General features: G+C 53.2%; 1 protein-coding gene across 5 annotated transcripts in view; it reads left to right on the forward strand.

Moving 5' to 3' along the window:
* Window positions 1-18,570, forward strand: part of RGL2 (ral guanine nucleotide dissociation stimulator like 2) — a 309,124-nt gene that overhangs the window by 213,090 nt on the left and 77,464 nt on the right. For all 5 annotated transcript variants that reach the window (XM_069635222.1, XM_069635226.1, XM_069635225.1 and 2 more), the window contains 4 exons: window positions 3,678-3,799; window positions 10,845-11,060; window positions 11,251-11,354; window positions 12,099-12,183. In XM_069635222.1, the coding sequence (XP_069491323.1) occupies window positions 3,678-3,799; window positions 10,845-11,060; window positions 11,251-11,354; window positions 12,099-12,183 (527 nt within the window). The remainder of the gene's footprint in view (window positions 1-3,677; window positions 3,800-10,844; window positions 11,061-11,250; window positions 11,355-12,098; window positions 12,184-18,570) is intronic.

Raw genomic sequence — 18,570 nt, forward strand, 5'->3', positions numbered from 1 at the left:
GTGAGATTCCGGTGAATACTGGGGTGCTCTGCACGTTCCACCACCACCACTAAACTCGCCCCCCCCAACCAAAAAATGGCAAGCCAACCGGACGAACCCTGAAGCGGCAGGGCCTTCTGCCTCCGTGCAACATTGGAAGCGCTTGTAGATGCCTCAAATGGAGATTTGGGAACACGTGCACCCAAGTTCCCAAGACGTCATGTGGTAGTCTACTACATTATTGGGGCAAAAAGACTCCCGCATTACCATTGAGGCAAGCTCTTAATGAGTTTGTTGGGGGCTCGAGGACCAGATTTGGCCAGTGCTTTTCTTCTACCTGTTCTGGCAAGCAGGACTTTTTTGGAGAAAACCTGGCCTTTGTCTTTCCGGGGGTGATACCTTTTCCATCACCCCTTTTTTCAGTAAAGACACAACCTCCGGCCACAAAAGAAATTAGTTTCGCTTTGATGGTGGTTTGTAGTGTATTGACGTAGGAACACAGACTCTGGTAGCCCCTCTCGTTCTAATTTCTCCAGATAGTTAGAAATTCTGTCAGTGGGCCCCCCACTTGGGTGAGTGGCGGTGAATGCAGACGGAAGTCCTGGTTATGAGGGCTGAAGGGCTCTTTAGGAACTCCAGCAGCGCTGTAGCGTTACCTCTTCCTCGGAGGTGGTTTTTGCACATATCGCCTGGTGTTGGGGAGGGAGGAAGCTATTTGCAGCAATCCTGAGCATGAACAGGAGGAGCAGATTGATGGGAGAATAACCTACTTTAGTATTGGTGCCGGAGTCGTCTCCTTTGCTCAAGTCCATCGAGCTACCAGATTTCGTAGTCCACAAACATCTGGTTTCAGGACAGAGGACCTGGAATGGCGCCTATGAGATGTGCCCGGTGCCATCTCACTAGCCGCCGGATCTGCTACGGGGACGGATTGTAGCCATGTCTGCATCTCGCCCCAAAATGATCTACCAGGATGGCAGTGGAAAGGGGCTGTTCTCGGGATCAATCGAGAACACATATTTAATAAAATGAGGGGAGAAATAAACGGAGGCAAGGGTAGCTGTAGCAGGATTGGTGGAGAAAAAGTGGAAGTTCAGGGGGCAGAGGGGACATCTCCATAAAAGCAAAGAGTAGTGGCAATTGAGTAAAGGCAAAAGCACCCAGCATGCACCTGGAGGCAAAAGACAGAGACCCTTCGTCCCATCCCCGCTCCAGCCATCTTGCTTCTCCCGCGCAGCGTGGTGGCAGATTAAAGATTGGAAAGAGGAGAGTCCTGTCCGGAGCTTGCTACTTTCGCTCACCAAACCACATAAATCTAAAACCAGGAAATACCTGTGCTATCCCTTTAACAAACTAGCAATAATACCTGTATGGTAGGTTGCACCTCAAAGCTGTCCAAAATAATTTGGTTCAACTGCATTCTTCCGGCATTGGAATGTGGGCTTCCTGAGATGTTGCTTTGTGTCCTCTGTAAGGAAAAGCGTGGTTTGTAACTCATCACTTGCTGGATCCCCCACGGAATCTTCCCAGACGGTGTCTTGATCAGGATCACTTCCAGGCGCCGGTCTCCCTCATCCGTACACATGTAGCTACATCCTCTTGTAAGGGGGGCTGAATAATCTATACTCACAGAATCGCAATGATAGTGATGCAGAGATTCGGCTGCAGCAGAATCGCAATGATGGGGATACAGAGATTCGGCTGCAGCAGAATGGCAATGATAGCGATGCAGAGATTCGGCTGCAGCAGAATCGCAATGATGGGGATACAGAGATTCGGCTGCAGCAGAATCTCAATGATAGGGATACAGAGATTCGGCTGCAGCAGAACCGCAATGATGGGGATACAGAGATTCGGCTGCAGCAGAATGGCAATGATAGCGATGCAGAGATACTGCTGCAGCAGAATCGCAATGATAGGGATACAGAGATTCTGCTGCAGCAGAATCTCAATGATAGGGATACGTAGATTCTGCTGCAGCAGAATAGGTCGAGGGAGAATTTGTCTAATTTGTCTTCAACAAATTTCAAAGCAAATATATATGGGGGGTTTGTTGGGGTATTAAAAAAGGTGGGGGTGGGGAGAGGTGGCGGGGGTTGTCCCCCTGCATACATTTGCATTGAAATTACTCAATCAAAAAATAAAAATTGGCCAAATCTCCCTCAATCACTACATTTCGACAAAATTACATAGAACTGCAATGATAGGCCTTGCCGGGGATTCTAAATATTACTTTTGCCAATTTTTTACCTTTATCAGTTTATTTTAATTTTTTCTATTTTAAATATTTTTAGTCTTTATGCTTTCTTAAATATTTCACAGTACGTACTGTGCATAAACGGCTTTTTCTTCAAATAAATTTGAATTTTTTAGGGAGCCAAACGTACACGACATTCCAAACCCAGTTACAAGTGCAATATTAAACTATTGACCTGGAAAATCCCGTTCATTACTCTCCTGATCACAGCTCACACAGGAAGTGAATATCTGCCACCCCCACGGTCTTAAGTAGAATTCATATCTTTTTTTATTTTTTACTATGCAGTTTAGATTTGTGATTTTTTTTTTTTGACCAGACCATTCCATGACCGGAATTGTTTTGATAGCTGCTATCGGCAGCAGAACTCGTGCTTGATGCTGGAAGGGCTTGGAGTACCGGATCAGAGTTGAGTATCGGTTGTTTGTAACCTTGGACCCGCAATGTGTGCTGGAAATTCCATATTGGAATGCGATCGGTCTCCATGCTCCTGCAATGGACACGCAGACATTGCCTGGAAGACTTCGCTCTGAGCTCAAATGGTGCTCTGGACCATCCCAAAACACTATAGATTGGATTTTCATATTCACCTAATTGCTCAAGGAGCCAATCAGCAGGATGTAAGCTGTTGAAATGGACACCTTTAGCCTCCATGCCAACTCCTGTGTTGTGCTACTCTGAGAAGCATGCAAACCTCAAAGATCCTGGGTGGCATGTAAGAATTTACTTTTTTGAAACCATGCCTTTGCACCACGGTAGCTTTCACAGATTTGCATGCCGCAAGCCCAAACACCTCTGAAAGAAAAGGTGAGGGGGTAAAGAGTTCTGTTTGTGTGGTGCCTTCTAAAACAACTTGAAGGCTGCTTTAGAGCCAAAAGGATTCTGGGATTCCTGTCGGTCATCAGAGAGTAATTGGACATGCCATGTGGTGATTTCCGAGGTAGGTGTTACAGGATTAGTAAGGACTATTGAGTATCTAACCTCATGGGGGTCAAAATATGCATAGCTGTGAGAAGTTGCGAATCTGCTACAGGCATGTAGATTCAGTACTGTGTATCCATGCGTGTGTTGTGGGGGACTGGTAAATTGGTTGATGTGTGGGTCATGTCTGGTGGTTCTCCAGTAGAGGCTTCCTGCGGAGTGATCGGAACGTAACATGCGGCCTGGAAAGTTCAAAGCTGCCACCTTCAGTACTGCCTTTCTGACCACCCAGGGGTTTGCATACACTGTTGGTTAGGGCACATGTCTCCGACCTCCTGAAGTACTTGCCAGGGTTTGCGCTGGTAATACCTAGGGAGACAGTCTGGAAGAAGGAGACTGGGAGTGGCAGACTGAATCGGGCACTCCAAACTTCATCACCCACAGTGGGGGTGAGAGGGAGATGCAGGAGGCACGATTGCTGAGAGAATGCTCTTGAACTGTTTTTCTGTTTCCTCGGCAGAAGCTGAAGAGCCTTCCATATCTGAGATGCCGGAGTCGGGCAACACTTCACCGGGAGAGGTCCTGGACATTCTCATCTTACTTGCGGACCACGTTGCTGCACAGCTGACCATTTTGGATGCGGTAAGTCGTGCCTCATTGCCGATATGGTGCCTCCAGAACTCCAGAGAAACGGTTAGGTCTTCTAACAGCAATACCATGTGAGAACATTGGTTCACTGCCACCAAGTTCCTACTCTCCACCAAACAGATGGAGAGTTTGAGGATGCCGATCTCCCTCCTGGAAACGCGTTTTCCATTACAAGACACTAACATGTTCAAACGTCACTGGGTTTACCTAGAACCCTACTTCTGACCTCAACATTACATATGTGCTGGTCACACAGTCTCATTTTAAGTGTCTTTGTCACAATCTGAAGCCTAATACAGAGGCTCCTGGGCCTGGGCCAAATGTGGTACATCTGCCAGAAGGAGAAATGCAGGCGTGGTAATCTGTGTCATCACGGGACCACATGTCTTCTGGGTTCAGCCATGCAGAAGGGACTGTGCTATCCACAGACCAGAGTGTCAGACCCTCAGGATGGGAAGAGGGCCGTATGATCTGAACACTCGATCAAGGGAAGAGCTTGAGGGCCAATGGCAGTAGGGTTTTGGGATGACAGCCCTTAGGCATCTCATTAACCATTCCAAACTCTTACATTGCTTAGTGGGAAATGGAAAGCAGTAGGGTGGGCCTTAGGAATAAATGATAACTGGGGACAATCACGCCCAGGTCCAAAAACTATTAGTTTTGTCCAGTGTCCTTGATAAACACTTGGGTGGGTGTTCCCTAACATCTGGTGTCTCACTCTGGGTGAAGAGAGACGGGCTGAGAGTGGGGGGAACTTTCTAAAGCCTTTTGATGCCACAGTCACAGAGCCGGTGGAGAGAGCAGACTGCTGGGTTTCCCACCTGAATGGTACTGAAGTCCTTGTTGGCAGGTAAGGGGATAAGGAGGGCACGACCCATCCGTTCTATGGATCACCAACATTCCCATCTCACAGGGTCCCTGAAAGTTAGGTGGCCAACATTTAATGTCTAAGGTATAGCTTGTTCATGGGATTCCCGGACTCAACTGTTTGGTAACACCACATGAACATGCATTTAATATGGTCGCAGAAGATGCAGGCTCTCTGGGTAGTAGCTCCACTTGTTACCCAATCGATAAGCTGGCCGTTCAAATGGATTGTGTCTTCCAACATATTCCACATCTTTGACATGTAATGTCCACAGCTGTGTAGTTAGTAAACTTTTTCGGCAGAGGGCGTCCTGTGTCGATGGCGTCGGGTCGATGTCCCTCAAAGCCCCCCGTCGAGGGCGACGTCACCGGATGTTATAAATAGGACGCACAGCGTCCGTAGCTTCAGTTCCGATTTTTCTGCAAACGTTTTTGCTTCGGAGACTCGGAGCACCTCGTGTATTGCTCGTGAATGTCTTCTTCTTCAACCCCTCCCACTCCGCGGTCTGGCTTCAAGACTTGCCGGGACTGCAAGTCGAAAATGTCGATTACCGACCCGCATCGCATTTGTTTGTGGTGCTTGGGCGAGAGTCACGACCCCGACAACTGTTCCAAATGACAGTTGCTGACTGCTAAGGCCTTGGGGGAACGTAGAGGAAAGCTTCTGGTAGGTAAGTCCCATAAATCTAAGTCCGAGGGGATATCCACCGACGATTCGAGGGGCGATGCTCTGCATCGGGAGGAGGCCCAGGGATCTCGGTCCCCGAGTGGTTCCCGCCATTCGTCCACATCGTCTCGGCATTCTAGGAAGCGCCGTCACCAGTCACCTTCCCCGTCGTCCTCGGAGGATGGAGCCGCAAGGCATGTGGGGTTGTCCAACAAAGTCCTCAACTCCAGAGGAATGGGCTGCCTTTTAGAGAGCAATTGTTAGTGATTTGTCAATCGCAGGGCACAGTTCTGTCCACGTCTACTGTTGTAGCCAGCAAGGAACGGTCTCGTACCGTGGCTGGCACGCCTTCGTGCTCGGGTCCTCGACGCGACTAATCGGGAACCTTCGAGGTCCCGTTCGGACAAGGCTCAGGATAGTCGCAAGAGACGTGCTTCCAGGTCTCGGTCCTCGTCTCCAGCGAGACCGCAGAAACCTGGTAAGGGCTCGAGGTCGGCGTCAACTCTGTAGGCGCCGTGTCCGTCGGATACCGACGTCAAAGCTTTGCCTTTGTACCAGCCCTCAGTGCTGTAATCGACGCCGAAGCCGTCAACGCCTTCGGGGCTTTTTGCCCAAACTTTGCAGATGGAGATCCCTGATACTGTGGATCCTCCAAGGAAGGCTACTTCGAAGTCTGTGAGGCCTGTGGTGGACTCCAGACCCTCTTCTGTCGAAAGGCAAGGCTTTTGCCTCCCTCTGGATGACGTCTATGAGGAGGAAGAGAGGTCAGACTTCGATATGGACCCTGTTGAGCCTGATGTGGCTCCTGTCTTTTCTAGAGACAGTCAATTGGAAGGGTTGAGGCAAACTCTTCATGATGGCAGTGGTTTAGACACTTCTCCGGAAGTGGAATTTGGCAGGCCTGAGTCTGGGGCTCATGCTGAGTCATCCTACAGGAAGCTCATGGCTAGGGTCACAGAGTATCTGGGCTGGTGCAGTCCTCCTGAAGCTTTTGCACAGGATGATCTCACGGACATCTTGGATCAAGGGCTTTCCTCTGAACCAGTCTTACCTTTTCATCTGACCTTGCAGAAAAGGGTGGCGGCTGCTTGGCAGTCACTGGAATCTCTTCCAGCAGTTAACAAATCGTTAACCAAAAAATACAGCCCTTCCGGTGGTGACCCCCAGCTACCTTTCATTTCACCCCATTCCCGAGAGTTTGGTGGTTCAGGTGGCTACGGCCACCTCGAGGCAGGCGGCATACCCTACCATCCCTCCTTATAGGGATGGTTGGGCACGCAAGGTGTTTTCTGCGGGGAGTATGGCGTTGAAGTCAGCCAACTCCACTTGTGCCTTGGCAAGATTTTCACACACTCTGTGTAATTTTGTTTCTCTTGTGGCTGAGCATATTCCCGAAGGGGAAGAAAGGGATGGGCTCCTTGCTCTCGTGCAAGATGGCAAGGATGCCATGTGTGAATCCCTTCAGTCGGGTTTGGACACGGGCGACAGTGTGAGCCGGTCCATGGCTGCGAACACTGTTATACGCAGATTTGCATGGTTGCAGAAGTCGGGTTTTGCTCCGGATGTGCAAGCTCATTTGTCTGGCAGCAAGGCTGACGAGAGTCTTGAGAGGTTGCAGACCTCCAAAGCTGCGGCAAAATCTTTAAGTGCAGCTGTCCGTCAACGTCCCCCTTTTCGTCCTAGGGGACAGCAGTGGAGGGGAGGATATTTTCATCACTACTTCTCCTTTGGTAGAATGAGAGGAGCCACCAGTCAAAGGGGTCAGTGTAAATGTACCCGTGGTGGTCGGGGAAATGGAGGTGCCAAAGCCGCTCAGCCAGCTGCCTCGTTGCCTTCAGGCGCTGCCGCAGCCACTTTAAAATAGTCATGATGCCATGTCCCATGGTTCTCCGGTTGGGGGCAGGCTGTCTCAGCAGCTCGAAGAATGGCGAGCTATTACTTCGGATGCGTGGCTTCTGGATACAATAGCACATGGCTACTGCCTTCCCTTCCTACAGTGGCCTCATGACAATCCACCGGGGAATTTCTTTTTGAAGCTTCCAGATCCGCTCCTTGTGCAGGAAATCTTGACCCTGCTAGAGAAAGGCACCATAGAACTGGTGCCTGTGGCGGAGAGGAATAAGGGATGGTATTCCCCTTATTTTTTGATTCCGAAGAAAGACGGGGGATTGAGACCCATCCTGGACTTGGTTGAACAAACTTCTCAGGAAGGACACGTTCAAGATGGCAACTCTTTCTGAAGTCATCCAGACCCTTCAACTTCAGGATTGGTTGGTGTCTCTGGACCTACAGGATGCTTACTTTCACGTGCCGATTCATTCCAAGCACAGAGTACCTGAGGTTTGCGGCTGGCGACTCGTTCTTTCAGTTTCGGATCCTGCCATTCGGATTGACCTCCGCCCGAGGGTCTTCACCAAGCTAATGGTGGTGGTGGCAGCATATCTCAGGCGAGGGGGGGAATTCACGTCTACCCCTACCTGGACGACTGGCTGATCCGTGCTCATTCTCCCAAGCAAGCATTGGATCACCTCGGTCTCACCTGCCGCTCCCTCCACAAGCTGGGCTTCTCCCTCAATTTCAAGAAGTCGCACCCAACATCTTCCCGACAGCTCCAGTACATCGGGGCTGTGTGGGGAAGTGCTTGCCTCGCAAGGCAAGGGCTCCTCACATTGTGCAGATGGTGGACAAGTTTCAACAGGCCCAGAGTCTCCCGGCTTTCGAATTCTTAAGGTTTCTCGGCCTCATGGCATCCTGCAGTTTTATTGTGCCAGAGGCCAGGCTGCGGATGAGATCCCTGCAGTGGGCTCTCAAGATGCAGCGGTCGCAGTTCTCAGGCAAGATGTTGTATCCCGTTCAGATTCCAATCTCGGTCTCCCAGGATCTTCTGTGGTGAGCCAACGAGGGGAACCTGATAAAGGGGGAGCCGTTTTGGCAACCGTGGCCGGGGGTGACTGTAGTGACGGACGCTTCCCTCACAGGATGGGGGGCTCATGCTGAAGACTTGACCGCCAGCGGTCGTTGGTCTCCATCAGAGTCCAAACTCCACATCAACCTATTAGAGCTGAGGGGCCATCAGGCGGGCCCTGAAGGCTTTTCTGCTGTCTGTGTGGGGGAAGAGCGTCCTGATCATGACGGACAATACAGTGGCCATGCACTACCTCAACAAAAAAGGTGGGGTGGGGTCACTCCTGTTGTGCAGAGAGGCAATGCAGCTCTGGTTCTGGGCAATTCGGGGAATTTTGCTCTCTGCAATTCATCTGGCCCGAGAGGACAATGCGGCGGCGGATGCTCTGAGCAGGCCGAGCATTATCTCTCACGAGTGGGAGTTGGCTCAGGAAGTCCTTCTGGAGATCTTCGCCCTTTGGGGGACCCCACAAGTGGATCTCTTCACCATCAGTGCCAACCCGAAGTGAGAGAGATTCTGCTCAAGGAAATTTCCTCCAAGAGGAGCCTTAGGAGACTCATTCGTAGTGGATTGGTCATTCCCACTGCTGTACGGGTTTCCTCCAGTCCCCATCATTCCTCAAGTGTTAAGGAGGTTACGGAGGTTTGGATCCCACATTGTTCCGGATTGGGGCAGGAGAGCGTGGTACCCGGACCTTCTAGACATGTCCACCTGCCCTCCACACAGTCTTCCCTACTGAGAGGATCTGCTCTCGTGCGCCAGTTATAGGTTCTCCATCCAGAGGTCAGGACCCTCAACCTTCACGCTTGGTATCTGAAAGGTTGAGGTATAAGGTTTGGGACATCCCAGATGACGTGATGGAGGTGTTGCTTTCGGCCAGGCGGCCAGCAACAAAATCCCTGTACCGGTGCAGTAAGTTTTGCGACTGGTGCACAGCACAAAATGTTGATCCTTTTCAGTGAGCCATTCCCATGGTTCTATCTTTCTTGCTTTCTTTGAAACACAGGGGCCTTCAAGTGGGTACCATTTAAAGGTTACCTGGCAGTGCTGTCTATCTTCTAGCGCTCGTCTGAAGAATGTTATTACTTTAAGATTCCTTTGATTTTCCAATTTCTTAAAGGCCTCAATGTGTTCCCGCCGTCCCCTTTCCAGTTTTGAAATTCCTCATGGGGGCTCCGTTGGAGCCTTTCCACTCTTGTCCTTTGAGATTGTCTTTCAAGACGGTGTTCTTGGTTGCGATTACTTCCGCTCGCAGAGCGTGTGAATTGCAGGCACTTTCATCTAAGCCGCCCTTTTCTGTGTTCTGCAAGGATAGGGTTGTACTGAGGGTACGTCCTTCCTTTCTACCTAAGGTAGTATCTGATTTTCATTTGAGCCAGAAAGTGGTTCTTCTGTCTTTCTATCCTCCTCCTCATCCTGGTAAGGATGAGGAGCGACTCCATAGGTTGGATCCTAGGAGAGCTCTTAGCTTTTACCTTTCTAGGATGTCAAGGGTCAGAGTGGAAGATCACTCTTTGTGGGTTATGCTGGACACCGATTGGGCCAGGCTGTTACCAAACAGACCTTGTCCAGATGGATTATCCTCACCATTACCGAGTGTTACCGATTGGCGGGTAAGAACCCACCAGAAGGGTTGCGGGCTCATTCCAGTAGGGGTGTGGCTACTTCCACAGCCCTGCACCGGGGGGGGGGGGGTTCCTATTAGGAATATTTGTGATGCAGCCACATGGGCTTCTATCCACACCTTTGTTAAACACTATTCCCTGGATACGATCCATGGTCAAGATATGGCCTTTGGTAAGGCAGTTCTTTATTCCGCCGTCTGATTGGGTACTCTAAATTCTTTTCCCTCCTCCGTTTTCTGGTACTGCTTTGGGAGTCTGTCAGATGTGGAATACGTTGGAGGACACAATCCATTCAAAGAACAAGTTACTAACCAACTGGTAACGTTCTTTCGATTGGATGTTCCTCCAACGTATTCCACATCGCCCTCCCAACCTGCCCCTCTGGAGAATTTCCTTTGCGATTTGCAGCTTACATTTCCACAAGGCTACGTGAGGTCAAGCAGGCATTGGATATGTGCATGTCACACATTACGGACGAAAAAAACATAAACTGAGGCTACGGGCGCTGTGCGTCCTATTTATAACATCCGGTAACGTCGCCCTCCACGGAGGCCTTCGAGCGACATCAACCCGACGACATCGACGCAGGACGCCCTTTGCCGAAAAAGTTTTCGAACTACACAGCTGTGGACATTACATGTCAAAGATGTAGAATATGTTGGAGGAACATCCATTTGAAAGAACGTTACCAGTTGGTAAGTATTCTTCTATCCCAAAACCGGAGAAGTTCAGGCAGATAAGAAGACGATGCGTCCTGAGCCATCAGGGACACATCTCTCCACATCTCAATGACTGGGAGCCATTATCTCTTGGTCTTGGTGATGGCTCGCTTTGAGAGCTGCGTAACTTCTATTTCCCTGCCACTCGCCAGGGATTAGGGAACCACTCGGGACCTGTAGCCCCTTTTCTAGACAATGAACACAGAAGTCTCTGGGTCAAAGCTGATACCCCACCCTTTTTCGTGCTCTCTTGCAGGACCTGTTTCAGAGGGTTGTTCCTTACCACTGCCTGGGCTCCATCTGGTCTGCGCGGGATAAGAAGGGGAAGGAGCCGCGCTGCCCCAGTGTCCGCGCAACTGTTTGCCAATTCAACAAGCTGACCAATGCGGTCATCAGCTCCTGCCTCAGCAACACACAATTGCGGCCTCAGCAACGTGCAAGGGTCCTGGAGAAGTGGATCAAGGTGGCCGAGGTAAGACACCACTTGCCTTTCATGCACCCCAAATCTCCCTTACCCTACAGGTGGACCCCTTCTCTCCTCATGCATGGATCTGATTTCATCCCCTTTTTCCCAAGCTTCTCCCTTTATTACCCCCATACACCTTCAGTGTCAATACCCTCCTCCCTGGCCTGCTTCACTTTGTTCCCTTCTAACCTTGCAGGAGTGTCGCGCGCTGAAGAATTTCTCTTCCCTTTATGCCATCATCTCAGCTCTTCAGTCGAACCCGGTGCACCGCTTGAAGAGAACGTGGGACGAGACATCCAGGTGAAACGGGGCACAGACCGGTGTCTACAAAAGATCCCAATGAGACTGGGGTGAAGGGTCGGGGAGAAGTTGTAGCGTGTAGTCCACTGTAGCCTCTGTATTGCCGGTGTGTACGCCATGTGTGTTTTAGGACACGCTCGTGTGGCCTTTGCATTTTTACATTTGCCTAATTCCCCCCCCCCCACCCCCCCGAGTTTCATAACTCCCTCTTGTGGTCCCTTTGTGTATTGCAGGTGTACAATATATATTTTATATTTAGAAAGGGGGTGGAAAAACCAGTGCGGTTTTGTAGATTGTCAGGCTGCAGCGCAGTCAGAAACGTTGGCGCATTTAGTCCCTGAATGTTCCCTGACGTTTACAATTAGGCACAAGCACTTTAATAGATTTCTATGTAATCAAAGATTATACAGGCAAGCGCATTTCTGGAAACAGATTTTAACTGGAATCCAGGTATCCCCCTTATCTATAGCATCACTAAAGTGCATAGAGGAAATATTTTGTAGGAGTTTTTAAGTTTAGGCTGCTGCATAGATTTTCATATGTGCCTATTTGTGTATGAAAATGTAGATATGTTTTGTGTTCTTAGAATCTGGGAGTTGGTTTGTGAATGATGTGTGTTTTATGATGTCATCTTTTGCTGTAGTTTATAAATTGCAATATTGTGAGGATTTCTGATAACTTTAAACACATATATACACTATTGCTCATATCCCTAATTGTATTGCTTCTGTTTTCAACTTGCAGAGAAGCTGTGAGAAGTTACCAAGAACTTTCAGAAGTATTCTCTGAAAAAGACAATTATTCTCACAGCCGCGAGCTGCTGTTTAAGGTACAGCTGTTGCCCGTCTGCATGACAAGTGGCCCTAACAGTGACCTTGTGTTTCCCTGCCCATGGCTTTGCTTTGTTGTTTGAGGGATGTCACATTAAGACATCCGGTTCACGTGCTACGCTTACACGTTCTGAATACTCACAAGGGAGGATAGCTCAGGGGCAACGTGCTCATCTTGGAAGCAAGACGACACGGAGCACCACAGGTTCGATCCCCGGGCCCGCGCTTAGAAACCTCTGGGTATTAAGCGCGTTATAAATAACCTATCATATCATATCAAGGCATAGTAGGTTCATCCCTTCTACCCTTTTCCCCTTCTGCTCTTAAATATTGTGTTTTTAATGTTTTTGCCCACTCTTGCTCCCTCCCTGCCCTGTGGGCGCTTTGAAACAGTATGTTCTTATTGTATGCGCCTTACAAACCATGAATACATGCCACATTGAGACACTGGTTCCTGTGCTGATGTCACTGTTTCGCGCAGGGTCACAAGAGCCATATCAACATCTGAGGTTGAGTGATAGTTTGAATATCTGCAGAAACTGTACCTGTCTCACGCTCTTGGGTGAAATCTTCGACCTGGCGGCTCCATTTAAGCAAGCAAATTCGGGCAGAGGGAGAGGTATCAGAGGGCACGGGGGTCTCTGCTCGAATGGCCGGGGGTCTTCTGCACCCGAGTCCATCCCTATGGAACACCCGGCGAGGCATGACAGACAGCAGGCTGGCAGAGAAGGGATGGGTGGGAGGCAGTCAGTCAAGACACTAGAGGTCTGAGCCACTGTCATGATAAACTGCTGGGACAGGCACTGAGGGAAGGTGTAGCGTAGGCCTCAGGAGGTGAAGGTCCCAGTTCTGTACATCCTAGGCTGGCTGGGCTGCTGGGACGGGCACTGAGGGAAGGTCTAGCGTAGGCCTCAGGAGGTGAAGGTCCCAGTTCTGTACATCCTAGGCTGGCTGGGCTGCTGGGACGGGCACTGAGGGAAGGTCTAGCGTAGGCCTCAGGAGGTGAAGGTCCCAGTTCTGTACATCCTAGGCTGGCTGGGCTGCTGGGACGGGCACTGAGGGAAGGTCTAGCGTAGGCCTCAGGAGGTGAAGGTCCCAGTTCTGTACATCCTAGGCTGGCTGGGCTGCTGGGACGGGCACTGAGGGAAGGTCTAGCGTAGGCCTCAGGAGGTGAAGGTCCCAGTTCTGTACATCCTAGGCTGGCTGGGCTGCTGGGACGGGCACTGAGGGAAGGTCTAGCGTAGGCCTCAGGAGGTGAAGGTCCCAGTTCTGTACATCCTAGGCTGGCTGGGCTGCTGGGACGGGCACTGAGGGAAGGTCTAGCGTAGGCCTCAGGAGGTGAAGGTCCCAGTTCTGTACATCCTAGGCTGGCTGGGCTGCTGGGACGGGCACTGAGGGAAGGTCTAGCGTAGGCCTCAGGAGGTGAAGGTCCCAGTTCTGTACATCCTAGGCTGGCTGGGCTGCTGGGACGGGCACTGAGGGAAGGTCTAGCGTAGGCCTCAGGAGGTGAAGGTCCCAGTTCTGTACATCCTAGGCTGGCTGGGCTGCTGGGACAGGCACTGAGGGAAGGTCTAGCGTAGGCCTCAGGAGGTGAAGGTCCCAGTTCTGTACAGCCTCGGCTGGCTGGGCTGCTGGGACAGGCACTGAGGGAAGGTGTAGCGTAGGCCTCAGGATGTGAAGGTCCCAGTTCTGTACATCCTAGGCTGGCTGGGCTGCTGGGACAGGCACTGAGGGAAGGTGTAGCGTAGGCCTCAGGAGGTGAAGGTCCCAGTTCTGTACATCCTAGGCTGGCTGGGCTGCTGGGACAGGCACTGAGGGAAGGTCTAGCGTAGGCCTCAGGAGGTGAAGGTCCCAGTTCTGTACAGCCTCGGCTGGCTGGGCTGCTGGGACAGGCACTGAGGCAAGGTCTAGCGTAGGCCCCAGGATGTGAAGGTCCCAGTTCTGTACATCCTCGGCTGGTTGGGCTGCTGGGACAGGCACTGAGGGAAGGTGTAGCGTAGGCCTCAGGAGGTGAAGGTCCCAGTTCTGTACAGCCTAGGCTGGCTGGGCTGCTGGGACAGGCACTGAGGGAAGGTCTAGCGTAGGCCTCAGGAGGTGAAGGTCCCAGTTCTGTACATCCTAGGCTGGCTGGGCTGCTGGGACAGGCACTGAGGGAAGGTCTAGCGTACGCCTCAGGAGGTGAAGGTCCCAGTTCTGTACAGCCTAGGCTGGCTAGGCTGCTGGGACAGGCACTGAGGGAAGGTCTAGCGTAGGCCTCAGGAGGTGAAGGTCCCAGTTCTGTACATCCTAGGCTGGCTGGGCTGCTGGGGCAGGCACTGAGGGAAGGTCTAGCGTAGGCCTCAGGAGGTGAAGGTCCCAGTTCTGTACAGCCTAGGCTGGCTGGGCTGCTGGGACAGGCACTGAGGGAAGGTCTAGCGTACGCCTCAGGAGGTGAAGGTCCCAGTTCTGTACAGCCTAGGCTGGCTAGCCTGCTGGGACAGGCACTGAGGGAAGGTCTAGCGTAGGCCTCAGGAGGTGAAGGTCCCATTTCTGTACAGCCTAGGCTGGCTGGGCTGCTGGTACAGGCACTGAGGGAAGGTCTAGCGTATGCCTCAGGAGGTGAGGGTCCCAGTTCTGCGGTGCCAAGATGTACATCCTAGGCTGGCTGGGCTGCTGGGACAGGCACTGAGGGAAGGTCTAGCGTAGGCCTCAGGAGGTGAAGGTCCCAGTTCTGCGGTGCCAAGATGTACAGCCTAGGCTGGCTAGGCTGCTGGGACAGGCACTGAGGGAAGGTCTAGCGTACGCCTCAGGAGGTGAAGGTCCCAGTTCTGTACATCCTAGGCTGGCTGGGCTGCTGGGACAGGCACTGAGGGAAGGTCTAGCGTACGCCTCAGGAGGTGAAGGTCCCAGTTCTGTACAGCCTAGGCTGGCTAGGCTGCTGGGACAGGCACTGAGGGAAGGTCTAGCGTAGGCCTCAGGAGGTGAAGGTCCCAGTTCTGTACATCCTAGGCTGGCTGGGCTGCTGGGGCAGGCACTGAGGGAAGGTCTAGCGTAGGCCTCAGGAGGTGAAGGTCCCAGTTCTGTACAGCCTAGGCTGGCTGGGCTGCTGGGACAGGCACTGAGGGAAGGTCTAGCGTACGCCTCAGGAGGTGAAGGTCCCAGTTCTGTACAGCCTAGGCTGGCTAGGCTGCTGGGACAGGCACTGAGGGAAGGTCTAGCGTAGGCCTCAGGAGGTGAAGGTCCCATTTCTGTACAGCCTAGGCTGGCTGGGCTGCTGGTACAGGCACTGAGGGAAGGTCTAGCGTATGCCTCAGGAGGTGAGGGTCCCAGTTCTGCGGTGCCAAGATGTACATCCTAGGCTGGCTGGGCTGCTGGGACAGGCACTGAGGGAAGGTCTAGCGTAGGCCTCAGGAGGTGAAGGTCCCAGTTCTGCGGTGCCAAGATGTACAGCCTAGGCTGGCTAGGCTGCTGGGACAGGCACTGAGGGAAGGTCTAGCGTACGCCTCAGGAGGTGAAGGTCCCAGTTCTGTACAGCCTAGGCTGGCTGGGCTGCTGGGACAGGCACTGAGGGAAGGTCTAGCGTACGCCTCAGGAGGTGAAGGTCCCAGTTCTGTACAGCCTAGGCTGGCTAGGCTGCTGGGACAGGCACTGAGGGAAGGTCTAGCGTAGGCCTCAGGAGGTGAAGGTCCCATTTCTGTACAGCCTAGGCTGGCTGGGCTGCTGGGACAGGCACTGAGGGAAGGTCTAGCGTAGGCCTCAGGAGGTGAAGGTCCCAGTTCTGTACATCCTAGGCTGGCTTGGCTGCTGGGACAGGCACTGAGGGAAGGTCTAGCGTAGGCCTCAGGAGGTGAAGGTCCCAGTTCTGTACATCCTAGGCTGGCTGGGCTGCTGGGACAGGCACTGAGGGAAGGTCTAGCGTAGGCCTCAGGATGTGAAGGTCCCAGTTCTGTACATCCTAGGCTGGCTGGGCTGCTGGGACAGGCACTGAGGGAAGGTCTAGCGTAGGCCTCAGGAGGTGAAGGTCCCAGTTCTGTACCTCCTAGGCTGGCTGGGCTGCTGGGACAGGCACTGAGGGAAGGTCTAGCGTAGGCCTCAGGAGGTGAAGGTCCCAGTTCTGTACAGCCTAGGCTGGCTGGGCTGCTGGGACGGGCACTGAGGGAAGGTCTAGCGTAGGCCTCGGGAGGTGAAGGTCCCAGTTCTGTACATCCTAGGCTGGCTGGGCTGCTGGGACAGGCACTGAGGGAAGGTCTAGCGTAGGCCTCAGGCGGTAAAGGTCCCAGTTCTGTACATCCTAGGCTGGCTGGGCTGCTGGGACAGGCACTGAGGGAAGGTCTAGCGTAGGCCTCAGGCGGTAAAGGTCCCAGTTCTGTACATCCTAGGCTGGCTGGGCTGCTGGGACAGGCACTGAGGGAAGGTCTAGCGTAGGCCTCAGGCGGTAAAGGTCCCAGTTCTGTACAGCCTAGGCTGGCTGGGCTGCTGGGACAGGCACTGAGGGAAGGTCTAGCGTAGGCCTCAGGCGGTGAAGGTCCCAGTTCTGTACAGCCTAGGCTGGCTGGGCTGCTGGGACAGGCACTGAGGGAAGGTCTAGCGTAGGCCTCAGGAGGTGAAGGTCCCAGTTCTGTACAGCCTAGGCTGGCTGGGCTGCTGGGACAGGCACTGAGGGAAGGTCTAGCGTAGGCCTCAGGAGGTGAAGGTCCCAGTTCTGTACAGCCTAGGCTGGCTGGGCTGCTGGTACAGGCACTGAGGGAAGGTCTAGCGTATGCCTCAGGAGGTGAGGGTCCCAGTTCTGCGGTGCCAAGATGTACATCCTAGGCTGGCTGGGCTGCTGGGACAGGCACTGAGGGAAGGTCTAGCGTAGGCCTCAGGAGGTGAAGGTCCCAGTTCTGCGGTGCCAAGATGTACATCCTAGGCTGGCTGGGCTGCTGGGACAGGCACTGAGGGAAGGTGTAGCGTAGGCCTCAGGAGGTGAAGGTCCCAGTTCTGTACAGCCTAGGCTGGCTGGGCTGCTGGGACAGGCACTGAGGGAAGGTCTAGCGTAGGCCTCAGGAGGTGAAGGTCCCAGTTCTGTACAGCCTAGGCTGGCTGGGCTGCTGGGACAGGCACTGAGGGAAGGTCTAGCGTACGCCTCAGGAGGTGAAGGTCCCAGTTCTGTACAGCCTAGGCTGGCTAGGCTGCTGGGACAGGCACTGAGGGAAGGTCTAGCGTAGGCCTCAGGAGGTGAAGGTCCCATTTCTGTACAGCCTAGGCTGGCTGGGCTGCTGGTACAGGCACTGAGGGAAGGTCTAGCGTATGCCTCAGGAGGTGAGGGTCCCAGTTCTGCGGTGCCAAGATGTACATCCTAGGCTGGCTGGGCTGCTGGGACAGGCACTGAGGGAAGGTCTAGCGTAGGCCTCAGGAGGTGAAGGTCCCAGTTCTGCGGTGCCAAGATGTACAGCCTAGGCTGGCTAGGCTGCTGGGACAGGCACTGAGGGAAGGTCTAGCGTACGCCTCAGGAGGTGAAGGTCCCAGTTCTGTACAGCCTAGGCTGGCTGGGCTGCTGGGACAGGCACTGAGGGAAGGTCTAGCGTACGCCTCAGGAGGTGAAGGTCCCAGTTCTGTACAGCCTAGGCTGGCTAGGCTGCTGGGACAGGCACTGAGGGAAGGTCTAGCGTAGGCCTCAGGAGGTGAAGGTCCCATTTCTGTACAGCCTAGGCTGGCTGGGCTGCTGGGACAGGCACTGAGGGAAGGTCTAGCGTAGGCCTCAGGAGGTGAAGGTCCCAGTTCTGTACATCCTAGGCTGGCTTGGCTGCTGGGACAGGCACTGAGGGAAGGTCTAGCGTAGGCCTCAGGAGGTGAAGGTCCCAGTTCTGTACATCCTAGGCTGGCTGGGCTGCTGGGACAGGCACTGAGGGAAGGTCTAGCGTAGGCCTCAGGATGTGAAGGTCCCAGTTCTGTACATCCTAGGCTGGCTGGGCTGCTGGGACAGGCACTGAGGGAAGGTCTAGCGTAGGCCTCAGGAGGTGAAGGTCCCAGTTCTGTACCTCCTAGGCTGGCTGGGCTGCTGGGACAGGCACTGAGGGAAGGTCTAGCGTAGGCCTCAGGAGGTGAAGGTCCCAGTTCTGTACAGCCTAGGCTGGCTGGGCTGCTGGGACGGGCACTGAGGGAAGGTCTAGCGTAGGCCTCGGGAGGTGACGGTCCCAGTTCTGTACATCCTAGGCTGGCTGGGCTGCTGGGACAGGCACTGAGGGAAGGTCTAGCGTAGGCCTCAGGCGGTAAAGGTCCCAGTTCTGTACATCCTAGGCTGGCTGGGCTGCTGGGACAGGCACTGAGGGAAGGTCTAGCGTAGGCCTCAGGCGGTAAAGGTCCCAGTTCTGTACATCCTAGGCTGGCTGGGCTGCTGGGACAGGCACTGAGGGAAGGTCTAGCGT

The sequence above is a fragment of the Ambystoma mexicanum genome, chromosome 13 (assembly GCF_040938575.1).
Source record: "Ambystoma mexicanum isolate Mex_15411 chromosome 13, UKY_AmexF1_1, whole genome shotgun sequence".
NCBI lineage: Eukaryota > Metazoa > Chordata > Amphibia > Caudata > Ambystomatidae > Ambystoma > Ambystoma mexicanum.